At 45.4% G+C, this 15,354-nt stretch overlaps 1 protein-coding gene across 1 annotated transcript in view; it reads right to left on the bottom strand.

Annotated features, from left to right (window-relative positions):
- LOC109482786 overlaps nucleotides 1-14,421 on the bottom strand; it is a 59,382-nt gene extending 44,961 nt beyond the window's left edge. The window contains 3 exon segments of the mRNA XM_019785621.1: nucleotides 518-764; nucleotides 1,037-1,563; nucleotides 13,134-14,421. Coding sequence (XP_019641180.1) covers nucleotides 518-764; nucleotides 1,037-1,563; nucleotides 13,134-13,746 — 1,387 coding nt within the window. The 5' untranslated portion in view covers nucleotides 13,747-14,421.
- Nucleotides 14,422-15,354: the final 933 nt, after the last annotated feature.

Below are 15,354 nucleotides of genomic sequence, written 5' to 3'. Positions count from 1 at the left end.
TATCTGTACATGTTCAGCTAGGGGAGGAAAGACATTATCAACATAGACCTCTGCATATTTTTTGGCTGGGGGCACGCTGAGTATCACCAAGGACGTTATATCAAGATACAGTAACGTTTGTTAATTCTCGGTGAACGTTGGGAATGTTGGGTATCGGATACATTATCATGTGATTGAAAAACAAGCAGATGTCAGGAGGGAAAGACTGGCAGAATGAAACAAGCAGTGACGCAATTCTTACCGGAAGGAATCGCTAATAAACGATTAGAAAAAATCTCTTTCGCCTTAAAAGAGAAACATTTAGTGTGCATCTAAGTCCAGTCTTATTAGCATTAGTCCGATTCAAGTCACCAAGTTGACCAATTATTTGAGTCCCACATCGTCATCACACTCACGCCACCCAACAAGCTATTCCCATCTTGGCCAGCTTTTTAAAAAGCATTTCTTGTTACATAAAGTAAAGGATAGCCTATCAACATCCACATAATTTCTTGTAGAAAAGCAACATGGCGCTCACCTTCAGAGCTGAGTATCCGGATTTCGAAGAAGTCGTCGTACGCTCCCCTCGTCTTGAACCGCATGAACAACACGTTTCCCGTGCTGGTGACGCTCTTGTGCAAGTTCTCGCTGAAGTGGTGGTCTCCCAGGACGGGCGATGTCTCGTCAGGACCGTCCCTCACCTGGAGGAAGGAGTCGTCTCTCGGGACCCCTCGCCACTTCACGTATTGCACAGTCAGAACGTGCCCTGGGCTTGTCGTAAATACCTGTAAAACAGTGATAACACAGATCTTGAGACATGTACAACATTGAAGCCAGAAATTAACACACTCGTTTGTCACATGTATTCTCAACTCAAATAATAGTATCATAAAACTTGTAATCCATGAATCTGACCTCTCATCCCGCCCCAGTCTTTGACGGAGTTAGTGCTCATTAATCTACATCATAAGCAAGATATCGTACGAAGGACCAAAGGTACAATCTCTGCAAACCCTCTAGTACCAAGCTGCGCTGATAGATGCGTAGTTCCACCTACCTTGGTGCAGTCCTTATCCCGTGACGACCTCCCCTCCAGGTGGATGGGGTACTGATCAAACCCGGCCTCCGCCTGCGGCAGGAACGCGCAGAAGTCCCCCGGTCCCGGCAGGTAATCCCCGTGTCTGAACGAGTACCGCAGTCCCTCCTCCCCGTTACTGGTTACCTTGGAGTTCCTCAGCGTGACTCCGCCCACTTGGGTAGTGATGTTGATGCCCGACCCGATGCTCCCCGACACGATGGAGTCCGTCAGGTTGAGGGGAGTCTCCATGGAGTCGAACTCCATCCCCGTACCGGACGACGCCTTGACGCGAACCTTGTGGATCTTCGGCGCGACGCCGACGACTCGAAGGGAGGCCGCGGAGTCCAGGCCGGTGGAGATCCCGGCATAGATGATGTCGACGTACTCCAGTATGCTCCTCTCGTCCTTGTTAGTTCTATCGGGAACGAACTCGACGCCGTGCCATCCGTTGAGCGGCTGCATGATGTGTGGCCCCTGGCAGACCAGGCCGACATCTTCGTCGTGTCCTGTAGGACAGGAAGCAAACAGAATCATTCAGATCAATATTGAAGGGGATTATGTAACATTTTTGCATAAAAAATGAAATATCTTAATTGAGAAACAATCTTCGTGTGATTGTCATTTACTTCCACATTTCAATATATTTTTTAACATATTTGTGCTATTACATGTATTTCACATTTCACATGACATTTATGATTGGAACTAAAACAACCCACGCGAGGCGCAGTCATTTTGTGGCACCACCACAAAATACAAGAATGTAAACAAACATGACTAACGGCTGGTATACGTATGCTGGAATATTTTGGCACTTCAACTTTCTGAATGACACCTACGTAAAGAAATGACCAGAAAATTGACTTTTTCTATCGTCCTAATATCACACAATGCAGATTTAAGGTAAACGAGCAAGGCCTTTTTTGCTAACGTTACAAGAAACACGTAAGTCGTAACCCTAACCCTTATGCATAATATCTATCCTGACAAATATTGCGTTTCCGCTTTGTAATATAAGTACAAATACAATGACGAAAATGCGTTGTTTATTTTTGAAGCAACAAAGCTCTGGATAAGTAGTAAGATATGTGGATCAAGATTCATGAAATATCTCTAAGTTGCCATATCGTCCATTTCTTATCAGTAGCATTTCATACATGTTAGAACGTCACGACTATGTTTAGCGTACATAACAAGTTAACATGCTTGTTGTCTCCAGTCAGCCATTTGGAATGTGTAATACATAGAATGTGTATTGTACGGACTTCTGAGATGGTTCCATATTCTTCCTTAGAAGTGACACTGAAAACAGAGAACATAAATATACATGTACTGTGAAAAAAAAATCAGGCATTACAGTACATTGTACCCCTACTCACTCCTGTAAGGTAACGTTCTTTACATTTTCTGTCTAATTATCTTGTTATTCTTCTCATATATGTTTATTTTATACACGGTCAGTCGAAAAGGGACGCTGAATCATTTCCTATTGGCTGCACGCATGGGTGATCAGACATCGTCTACTATTTGCAAGGCCAAGGTCGCACAGTATCGGAAGTTATGATGGGAATGGTGTATGACGCGTCGTCTATCAAACTCGGGAGGACAAAAGCTCTCGGGAATAGGGAGGGGGGCTACAGTTAGTCCTACGACGCATTGAAAACTATGGAAAACAAGCAAGGCAAGGGCATAAAATCTTACCAATTGATCTTACCTTTCAGGATTTCTAGTCACGAAAACTCACCTTCATGAGCTAGCCCAACTATAAGTATGTACTTACAAGCCTTTTTGGGCGATTCATAAGATATAGGAGCGACCGCCAGGGAGTGGTAGGTGAGGTAGGGTAGTGATGATTTACCTACCAATAATTTGCATGTGTCTTCAAATAATTTGCATGTGTATCATGTAAACAAAAACAGTGATCGCTCGTAATATCATGGGTCAACTTTGACACCGTCTTCCAGGGCGATTCCAAGAGACCAGCAAGAGGGGTGTAGTATCACAAATGTAGCTAACAACAAGACCATACGTATGGAAAAAAATCCATTTTTTGGGCAAAAACATTGACTCAAAACCCTACACTATACCACCTACTATCAAAATGCCAAACATTCACCTAAATGCCCATTCAAAAAGGTTTTCAGAGTTCTTTACCAAATTATAATTTTTCTCTCATCACATATGATATAGTTTGTGCGCAGGTCCCAAACTACTCTTTGGCGGACCAACTCCCCTGGCATGTTATCTCTCTATTTGGCCATTGTCTACTCTTTCCAGCCGCCTCCCGAGGCCTGGTATAGGCTAATCTGCCCCTGAGCTGAGCCGCCTCCCGACGCCTGAGTGATAGAGGCTAATCTGCCCCTGAGCTGACAGCAAGAGGTTACGTAACACAAGCTAAAAGACAGATGTGCCACATACGTCTTGCCACCTCCTGCCACGATCATTATTCACAGAGAAGTAATTTTGTCTTACAGTAACAAACCAAATATGACCACACTCAGGAAGTATGACAGGAAGTAGAGTTATATCATTGGTGTGGCTTTGCAAATTGACGCCTGCTTTGTGCATTTTGTTTATTCTCTAGTGTTATTCGAGGTGGTACCCGAAAAATAAATCCAGGCCCTTCCAGTAACCGTTTTTCGTCAGAATGTTGGGACAGTGTTGTTTCAACCCTCCATGTTTCAACTTAGTATGTAGATAAGTGACTAGAATATTGACTTTGTAAAACAGGGTTTCCAAGCCCTAAAAACTGAACTAGAATCAAGGATCACGTACAGAGAAAAACCTAGTCATGCACACGGGAAGCTTGGTTATTCCTGGGCCTAAGCCACCGAGAGATTACTTTACCAGCAGGCAGTCTGGCGATGACGTCTTCATCAACAGGCACCCCATTGAAACTGTTTAAAATAAGCTTTGAAGTGCAAAGGCCATGCTTGTAGTGTAAACACCTCTTCCCGCCAACGCTTCCACCGGGCTTTCCGCTATATACGACTGCGGATGTGCTGCTGAAGCGTGGGGAGTACAGGGTACATCAATCTTGGTGACGGGATTGGGAAGAGCCGTTAATCTTGTTACAGAACTAATTAGCAAGTGGCCAATCACTCACGCAGCAGATACAGAATGTAAACATACGTGTTATAATAGTTACTGTAGAAAATGGTTTGGTAGTTAAGGCATCTGATGTAATTTTAGGGTGGCAAAACCGTAAAGAAATATTCTGGATGACGAAATCTACCTGTCTGAAGTTGAAAATTACTGTCATTTCTTACCATCTTTTCGTCATCATTTCATGTTTGAAATGTTTAAAAATAGTCAAGAAACAAGCTACGTGAGGAGTCCCTTTATTTTTTTGGCACCATCCATAAATAGCTAGAACTAGCCTACGATACGACACAAGCAACCGTTTTTCATCACAGGCATCAGAGTTTTGCCTCACAGATATCGGTATGCTATTAGGATTGATTCAACTTACTACCAGACCAGAATCCAGTTTTACTGCCCTGACTGAGATCACTTTGGGGCCAATGCAATTTCAGTGCGACAAAACTGGAAATATTCTGAATAAGGCAACTGCAGAAACAAGATGATCTGTCCTTTATTTTCTGGGTGGTACCATAAAAATCAATCCAGGTCCTTCCAGTAAACGTTTTTCGTAAATGTTTTTGTTGTTGCATTTTTGCTCCATGGATGTCGATTTACAGTAGTGTTGTTTGAACAGTAAATGTATGTAGATACGAGTAAGTGACTAGAATATTGACTTTGAAAAATCTGGTTTCCAAGCCCTAAAAACTGCACTGGATGCCTTTAAGATTTGTTAGCGGCGGTTGTCAGGGAACAGAGCGGCTGCCTGGGAACGCCGGCCCGGGTTTCCTCCCGAGGGATCCCCCCTGGCAAGCCTCCAGCCACCTGACTCACAGGAAATGTCAGCTTAAGACAGGGACAGGTGAGCCTAAGCCAGGAAAACAAAAAGAGCAACTGTCTCGTCTGAAGAATTTCAAGCGATGCTTACCCATTCGATAATCCTTCAGAAGGGCAGAACGTGAGCTGCATTATGTAACATTAGTAAGATACAAAAAGTAAATTTTCTGGTCATTTCTTTACAAAGTACTTTGTCCAATCAACCATATTCCATTGTAAATATGTATCATTTAGGAAGTGCAGATGCCAACTTATTACACACAAGAGTGTGGAAACAGCTGTCAGTCACGTTTGTTCACATTCTGGTACATGTGTTTTCTGGTGGTGCCACAAAATGAGTGCCCCTCGTGTGGGCTGTTTTATTGCGAACCATGAATGTCAGAAATGTAAAATAACAGCACAAATATGTAGAAAAGTGGAAGGAAATTAGAATCACACAAAGATTTTACGAATAGAATATTACAAATTTTGCTGGAAAAATGTTACATAATGCCCCTTTAAGTCAGATGTACCGATTGACGAGCATCATCATCAGCGAACGACAACAACCGAAGAGCCGTACAGACTGTGTGCATACACGGCTGTACAGGAAAGGCAATTTTCTGACGTCCTGGTAGGTCTGCGGGTCAAACATCCAGATTTTGAAATCTACTAATCCATCAACGTTGACCCAAATACAAATATGGCAATACCACGCATTGATGTGTTGTACTGTCAGGCCTTCGATGTACCGTTGTCGGACCCCTGCTATATTTTGCGTAGTTCTCTCTCAGCCCGGTGACACGTGCACGTCGTGAAGATATTTACAAATGGAAGAAGACGCGTTGAGAATCCTTACAAGGCGAGACATTTCACACCAAAATGCCACCATGTTGCCCGAAATCCATCACTGAAATGTCTCCGCCATGCCTTGTCCGACAGCACGGCCCGTGTTCGATAGTGGTAAAGCAAAATTCACGTTATGTATTGTATTGACATCAATACACTGTATTATATGACGTTGCTAATATTGAACACAACAGAAATCTACAGCTGTCGATGTATTTTCCTCCTTTGTAGTGTTACTATGTGTAGTAGAAAGTGAAGAAAGAATATAACACTTGTCATAGAGACTGTTGCCCCACCCTACATCTAGCAGACTCCTCTCAGGAAAAATATTTTAAGAAAATTTTTTTATCGGGCCTTCCTATTTGTACTGGTTCCTTTTTTACGGGTGACGCATTGACTATTATACTGCCTTGCTGATACTGTACAATAATTGCAGCCACCAAAAGATCTGCTTGGAGATAAACAGCCGGAGCCGGTGAGTGACAGTCCAGAGTTGGGTCCTGCGGGGTCATCCGGAGGTGTTATCAGGTTCACCCCGGTTCATCCTGACTCATAAGCCCGGTAATCTGTTGTCGATACCCGGCGTCTGGCGCTGGTTCCGTTCCACAGGTGCGTCTTGCGTGCGGAGAGAGCCGTGTGTGAAGGCATTACCTCTGGCAGTTAGCTGTCTTTGATACCCCAGCTTCGTCACATCCATTAGCAAAACAGGTTCTCCCCTGGGGAAACTACTCAGTCTACTGTCTCCACGATGCCCTGAGAGGATGACATCGTTTTAAACTTGAAGGTTTGGAGGGCGATGGGAAATCGGGCTCGGGTCAATAGCGCCCATTGGCACCACTTATCATAAAAAAAAAAGAAGAATCGATGAACAAGCGATAGGGATGGCACGCGCGGAGGGCGGATGTCACGATTTGTTAATCACGTTATCAAGTGCACAGGCAGACCGCACCGACGGACACATCTGTTGGGGATTTCTCTCACTTGTAGCCTGGTTACCATTCTCGCTGAGGAGTGGTTTTATCGGCCACAGTCCTACCAAACATACGTACGGCTGAATAAAAGTTCTAAACGGGAACTATGCGGTCGCAGATCTATGTCTTATTGAGGGACGACTGCGATGTACTAGATGTCGGTTAGCTTGAGGAATGAATCCGCTCTAGTACATGTTGTACTATGTACTTCATAAGGAATTTCCTGACATGCTAGATCTCTCCAGCCGACCTTTCTAGTTATTAACGTCCTGAAGGCAAACATTGAAACCGACCCCGTAAAGTAACCCCGGGGTACGGTAATGAACCTGGGCGGGCGGACAATACTCTCAGCTCCGAAGGGATACCTGGGGAGCCTACGATGCCTGGCTACCAGGTTATCTCTCTTTTTGGCAAGCCATTGAGGCCCACATGATGGTAGGAGATTTATCACACCAGGAAGGCCTGGTCGATTCACACCGTTGCGATAATAGGTCAATGTGCAAAAGGTGGTGCTTATACTTTTAAAATAGCCACGGGACAGACCACCTTAACCAAGGAGGTTAAATACTTAGCGTGCACAATTTGACAGACTGGCAATCTTGTCCAACAAGTCTTAAAGGCGCACAAAGCGATTTCAGGGCAGTAAAACTCTGGATTTTCAGAGTGAATTTTCTGGTCATTTTTAATGTAGTATTGTCAGCCTGGTTCTAGCCATTTATTGCTGGTACCAAAAAATAAAGAGACTCCTTTTGGGGCTACGTCAAGTGTGTAATGATGACGAAAATGTGCTAAGGTATGGCAGTAAATACCAGATTTTTTTTCTGTTTTGCCTGTAACAAAAACTCATAAAACTTTAATAACAAAACTAATAGTCCAGAATTGGGGATATAATGTGGTTCTAGTGCAAACTCTATCTTTGTGTATCTTCGAAGACCATCGCCTCAGCGAGAAATGCTACATCCTAGCCCGAGTTCTAGTTGATCTATTGACACGGCACTTGAAGAACCCTAAAGACGGACGTGGGGTTGACACACAGTCCACGAGTAAACCTAGCCTCCGCCAGGCCTTCCTACGGTGGTATGGATCGTAGATTTCAGCAAAAAATTGGACAGGAGAGTCAGTCCACGGAAGGCAACTGCGCAGAAATTGGCCAAATAGAGAGATCATAACATGCCGGGGGAGTTGGTCCGGGTGCGGCAAAATGTACTCTCTAGCGGACCAACTCCCCCGGCATGCTATCTCTCTATTTGGCCAATTTCTACTCTTTCCGACGGCCTCCCGAAGCCTGGTAGAGGCTAAACTGCGCGGGCAAATGAACTCTACGTTGGCCAAACTACTCTGAAAAAGTATCCTCCCTATTTGGCTAAATTTTACTGTTTTTTGAACCCACGTTGTTATAGTCTGTTGGAGAAGACTAGAACAAACCGACCGCTGACACAGAGAGGACATGCCCGCATTCATCACCATCGCGTTACGGCGCTTATCTCACAACATCCCGTCAACGGGCGGGCGGACATCTGCAGAATGGAGGCGGGTGACAGCCAATGGACAACGCGGCATTTGTCACCATTAGCCCCCCACCGACCAGATTCTAAATACGATTTTGCTATTACAGTTCCGTTTGGATGGGATTTTATCAAATTTGGCTTGTCCCAGGCAGGGTAGCTGGCATCAGGTGGGACTACGGAAAGTCTCGGTTGAGGTCAAGCAAGGGGAAAGTGCAACACAACAGGCAAACATTACCTTCATTACCTCCAGGGAATGAGCTATTTATCTGCGGGAGGGTACTGTTTTTGGTCATGTTTGTGTTTGTGTGTTCGCAGCTGTAACTCGTGGTGGGTTTGACGGACTTCTTTGATTTTTGAAACATTAGCATTATGTATACTTAAGGAAGTCTCAGATTTCTTGTTTCTGTTTCTTACCAGTGATATCTGTGCACCTGACTATTGCTTTCTTCTAAACGTCCCCCTTTTTATGTCGGTCTTTATTACATGTAACGTTACTAGGAAGAACGAAAATCTGAGGCGTTCGTCGATTTAATAAAAGATGAGAATGTTTCATCTGCCGTTCAGGTTGCTCTTACCAACCATGTGGTCATGTGTAGGGCTGTTCATCTCCAAGCAGATCTTTTGGTGGCGTCAACGGCAAGACAGTATCAAACTGGCCAGGCAGTTGCCATTGGGCCACCCGAAGTAATTGAAAGAAGAAATTTTTTTAAAAGAAAGCCCGATAAAAACGCCTAAAAGCACCCCAAACTAGAAAGGCCAATATTTGCTTTGGAGCAAATACAGCGATGGGTTCACCACATTTTACCACATGGCAGGGAAAGAATGAGAAACACAAGGGAAAACAATGATTTACATTGATATAACTATAATATGAAGTAACATACAACTAAAACAACAGTTGGATAGCTATTCCCTACTTTATTGGTTAGGATTTTTAATTGCATAATGCAAACTGTTGATTTTCAAAATAAAAAAAAAACGTCCATGCCCCGCATTCCAATGCTTGAGCAGAAAAGCTTGAAATACCTACCAAAACACTTGAATAAAGACATACTGTCAGTATGGAAATGCTCTGTGCAGGTGTTAATCAAGTTAAATCCCAACAGCCAATCAGCAAGAAATGCTCTGTGCAGGTGGAAATGCTCTGTGCAGGTGTTAATCAAGTTAAATCCCAACAGCCAATCAGCAAGAAATGCTCTGTGCAGGTGGAAATGCTCTGTGCAGGTGTTAATCAAGTTAAATCCCAACAGCCAATCAGCAAGAAGTATAGAGGAAAGCTGCATGCCTATTGGTTGATGCCCTGCATTCCATTGTGATGACTCATGCCCAAACGTGCTAAACAAGGCACACTAACACAGTAATACATTTGCTATAACACAGCCAAAAAACTCAAATAAAACCATTCTAAAAGCCTGTATCACAATAATTTAAAAAACGCCTAGGGGCATTTGCCCACTGTACCTCCATACCAAATTTCAGGACCTTAGGCCCTAAAATGAAGAAGCTGAATCCATTTAAAAAATGGCAGGAGAAGAAGGAGAAGAAGGAGGAGAAGAAACATCAGAAAAAGCAATATGGGTTCACCACCACTTCGTGGTGTGGTGAACCCATAAAAAAATACGCCGAAGTCTGAACCACTGTTTGGAGAGTGTAGGAACGTTAAATATTGTGATGGCACCTGCCATACATGCGCCACGCATATTGTATCAGTATCACACTACCATACATGTAGCATATGTGCTAATTCACGATATTCCTACATGACGCCAATGCAAATGTCCAGGTCAACAATCGGGGAAAATCTCATAATTGGTGTAAGCGGCTCGGCGCTTATCACGAATTAGCTGATGGCACGCAATATCTGGCAGTTTCGCCCCCCTCCCCCTTTTTTCCCTTTTCGTAGATGATTACCATACGTGACCTCTGCTGTGCTCCATTTCGTTCGGCTCAGTCGAACTTAGCCTCTACCAGGCTTCGGAAGGCGGTTGGAGAAGAGTAGAAATCGCCCAAACAGAGAAACAACATATGCCAGGGGAATTGGTCTGCTAGAGCGTACAGTCAGCTGCCGCACATCTCTAGTGGACCAACTCCCTTGGCATATGTCATCTCTCCATTTGGCCAATTTCCACTCTTCTCCAGTCGCCTCCCGAAGCCTGGTAGAGGCTAAGTCGAACTGACTTTCCGCACGTGGTGGGGATCTAACGACTCTAACGTTTCTACAGCTGTGTTTTGTTTATTTGGGACGTTTTACCGGACTCGTTCTCCACACATCACGGACACGCCAACTCCACCAACGTAAATATGTCCTCCCAACTCCCAGGTGATTTATATACGCACAGTGGACCGTGTTTCCGTACGGTTGTCGACGGCTGCTGACAGCTCAGGCAAGGGGACAAATAAACCAGGAGCTCTCGGCTGAACTAACTGCTGCACAGTCTGACAAGCGAGTCTCTGGTTTATATCCATACTTTATAGCAGTCTGCATATTCTCCAGTAGAGTAATAATCAGGCTACCTTCCCAATTTTCCCTCGATATTTTCTTGCGGACAGAGCAAAACAGCCTTGAACTCAGCGGGAAACATTCATGGCCCTGGCCATGCTATAATTCTGGATGAAGAAATCTGTCTGATATTGACATTAACTGCAATTTCTTAGCACATTTTCATCATTTCATACTTTAGAAATTTGAAATAGCAAAAAATAATAAATAAAAATTTGAAATAGAAAAAAAAAACGCGTGGAGTCCCTTTATTTTTGGTACCACCAATAAATAGCTAGATATAGCCTTGGATACGTAACAGGCAATCGTTTTCCGTCAGCGACATCGCATTTTTCTCACAGATATCAGTATGCTATGGGATAGAGTTGATTCAACTTTAAACTACAATAAAAAATGGCCAGAAAATTGACTTTGAAAATCCATTTTTACTGCTCTAAAATTGCATCGGGTGCCTTTAACAGTACCTGGTTATTGTCTAGTAGACTGTCTTTAATATTTTCCCCTAGCGGACATGTGACTGTAAGTGCAATTACAACGCAGGCCTTGTAGAACCCAGCGGAAACATTTTGTTCCACTGGCGCTTCCTATGCTTTAAACATAATCTATTCACCGAGGACGTGATGTTGAGTGGTTCCTATCCTTCCCAAGCCGAGACTCTGACCTTTCTGTCTAGCCACAGAGAACCTTGGGCATTAGCCCGGGGTAATTCCGGTAGCAATATTGGAAGGGTGTCAGTGTGTATGTGTGAGTGGTGGTGCCGTTATGTCACAGTGAAGCTTTACAAATTGAAGCACCGGCTACGATGTTACTGAATCACTCAAGGCAAACGTAAGGACATCCTTCATACAACAACAGAGATATTATAACAAGAAGGTTTGTATTAAACAATCGTCTGCAAAAGCTCGTAACGTGTCCATGTCAGAAACCCCCCAGTAAAGAGGATTTGTAACGATATCAAGGATTGTCGATGAAGATTAGACATCCAGGTAATGAGATACACAAGGAAATTGTTACTCAAACAACTGTTGGGTGGATTGTCAGACGTTTCAGGTAGCTAGCATGCACTACGTTTTGTCAGTCAGTGATTGCAAGCTGGTTACAACACTGAGATTGGCGTAAACATAATGAGACAGTCGACAACACAGCATCTATGGGCACGGTTCAAATAAAACGACACGGCCGCTTGTTTTATTTGAACGTACGTCCCCTTCAATTCAGGAAAATGAAAGACAGCGAGCCTGCTGCCATTTGCAAAGAAGAAACTCAACATACACAGGCGGCGTCTGACATGTCTGATCGGCTCTTGTGTTACAGAAATTACACCGCGAGTAATCGTAAACACATGCGGCGGAATTTCTCCGGGATGACGTCTGCTGTGCGGTGCTACAGGCGGGGGTTGGGGAGAAACGATAGCCGTGGATCATACACGAAGGCATCCCCATGGAATATAATAAAGGAAGATGACTACGTTATGATTTACATCACGAGTAGAAAATAATGAGCAAAGGGAAGGTCGATTAGGACGGAACAAATGGCAGTAATAACGCTCCTATCTGTGATGTAATCCCCCTGATGGAGGGAAGCATACGCTTCAATATGACGGAGGTAATTTACAACCACAAACATGTAGGAGATGGGAGGAGCCGCCGTCATGCTACATGGCTGTAATTACTGGTGATACTCTCACACTTACTCCCGAGAGGGTCAATGACCCCAATCAGCAGTCCTCAACACAAAATCTACAACCGATAACGAAGATTTGGCCAAGGTTTTCGAACACAAAAAAGGGCACACGTCAGGAAAAATAACGTAACCCCGTTGTCTAGTGTTGCGGATATTCAGGGAGGTTGTCGGGGATAGATTTCGCGTTCGATAAAATTTCACGAGGCCATTAATTATGGCGAACAACAATATCTCCCTTTTGGAAACTGAAGCTGGGGAGGTAAAAAAAAAACTAGGCCATTTTTCATCCGAAGAGAGCATGTGGTTTGTAGGAATTTTTCACAGATGTATTTACATGTAGGTAACCTCTTGGGTGCCTCACTACTTCAAACGGAGAGGCTGAAAATGCAGGCAGGCGATGCGGTACAGAACTCCAGCCTTGAAATTATGCACGCTCAGTCGATAAATGAAGATGGAGTATCGCTACGGGGGAAAAGGGCTCGATGGTTTATCGTGCATCGCCCCCTGCTAGAACATATGGTTTAATTTCTCTCTGTTTTTCTCAACAAGTTGAAACCCCACTGCTATGTTTTCTCTTCGCCATCTGAAGAATATCTCTACTAGTAGTGAAAAACAAACGGTAGATGGTGCGGGGACACATAGGATGGGTAAACAGGGTATAAACTTACCGCAGTCGTGGTTTCCCAATGTCTCGATGCGACACTTGAAGAGGGCAAGTTCGGACCCGTCACAGTCCATCTCGTCCAGGAGAATGGGTCCCGTTCCCGTGCCGAAGCGGCGAAACTCCCCTCCCCCTCGGTACCCCAGCTGACGGCAGGCGACCGCAGTATCCCGGCTATCCCAGCCATCGTCGCACACGGTTCCCCACGTATCGTTGGCATCCTGCAACTCCAAGCGGCCTTCGTTTAACGTTCTTCCCCCCACCAGCCTGATTCCGAGCCCGAGCCGACTCGATAAATTCCACGTCGCCCCGTGGTCCACCCGGGTAAAGGTTATCCTCTGATCGTCTCGGCCCTGTGCTTTCAGCGCACCGGCAACAAACAAACCCACCCCGGGGCCGAACCGCACCGTAACTCCCGGTTCCACGGTCAGGACAGAGCCGCTGGGAACGTGGATATCCTCCGCCGCGACGTACGGGCTCCCCGCCAGCGTCAGCACCCGAGATCCCGACAAGTGCCCCCCTATTTCCGTCTGGCACGGGCAGCCTCTCCACAACACCAGCGCTACACTCCACCATAGCCACAGCGCGAGTGATGATGCCCGTCTGCCGGAGACTGCCATGATCACACTGCGTCCATTGCTGAGTACGCGAACAGACGCCTGCCAGCGTGCGCCACGCCGCTCTGTAAGAAATGATCGGGGAATAGCCGTGTGCACTTTCCCTCTAGCTCAGGCTTCCCTCAAGCCGGGATGACGCATCTCTCTCACACAGCAATCACGATCGATGAACCAACCAATTCATTGAGAAATGCCTCGCAAACATCCATTAAATGGTCAATTTTAATAAAGGCATGCTATCGTCAGAGGCTAGTAATGACTGCGGCCCTCATGTTGGGCCCTAGTGCCGGGGACTGATGTTGATAACGCAGCACACAGCCCAGTCGGTCGGTCGCGGAGGTACTATTTATGGAGGTCCGTACAAAATTAACGCATACAAGGGATTAGGTTTCACAGGGACAGTCGGAAGACTTGTGGTATTCCAGTGTTACCAGTCGAGAGGGCAGACTCTCCGTGACCTGAAAACCGGAGGAAACCTCGCACTGTTTTAATATATTCTCTCAGAAAAAAACATCAAAATTCTACTCCGTAAGTCTCGCACTCCTGTAGCGTGCGTAAATGTTTAACAAGCCTGCGTGGGGCATTAATGTTTTAACGGGTGATGCAAAGTAGCGACCAACAACACTTGCGCACTCGGATCAACCCACCACCCTACAGAGAGATCGGACCCCGTGGCAGAGTGTTGTTGCCATGTGCTCACAGCTGTACGGTCTACCACTGATTCACAACCGGAGGCCGGGCAGCTATCGCCTGTGGAACTCGCCGAGGAAAACACACACAAAAAAGTATCCCAAAATGTGGCGGAACGTAGACAAACACTTCCTGAGAAATTCCCTTGGCTAGAATCCAGCGTTTGTCTCATAAGAGAGACGTAAGTTTCCTGACCCGGGTCATGTCATGTGGCGGCCCGCCCACACACATGATGCAGCACGGCTCTCTCAGGATCTCAGCCTGTAGCCTCGCGAACAGACACCGTCGTGGCTCCTCGTCATCTTAACGGCGTAAAGAGTGAGAACGCCCACCCAGGCCTCCAACTCAAGCTAGGGTTCACCACGACGGCAGTACCCAGAAAAGCCGGCTGAAAAGATAGACTGCAAAGGCCCTGTGCGAACAAATCGTAGGGCCGAAACACTCCAAAGTTGACCCGTGGAGAATGGCTTAGTACCAGGCTACTTTACTTAGCCTAGACGCAAGTCAGTTGCTTGTCACAGGCCAGCTTGGAAGACGCGGGAATTTTTGGATTGAGCTAGCCTGGGTGCCAGACCTATAGCACACTGGACACAAAGTACTAGTATCTCAGTGCAGTGAGCACGGCTACCAGCAAAAACTACGTATACATGCGTATCATATATACACGTAGCTACTCAACTGTCTACTGTGTCTTTTCATCGATTCTGCATCTAGTGTAAGACAGGTCAGCGCTGACGTAAATGCACGCTGTAAGTGAAGGTCGGTTTCAATCGATACGAAGAATCACCCAATTGGAGCACACAAAGGCCACTGTACCTTTGTAGTGTGTGTCATTACGATCACGTACACACGTCTCATGCAGAAGATGTATTTCTATTCTAGGGCGGCAATAGAAATATTCTGGACGGCAATACAAAATAT

Source organism: Branchiostoma belcheri, unplaced genomic scaffold, assembly GCF_001625305.1.
Source record: "Branchiostoma belcheri isolate BF01 breed outbred unplaced genomic scaffold, Haploidv18h27 scaffold60, whole genome shotgun sequence".
NCBI classification, from domain to species: Eukaryota; Metazoa; Chordata; class Leptocardii; order Amphioxiformes; family Branchiostomatidae; genus Branchiostoma; species Branchiostoma belcheri.
This window is presented reverse-complemented; position numbering and strand designations above follow the sequence as displayed.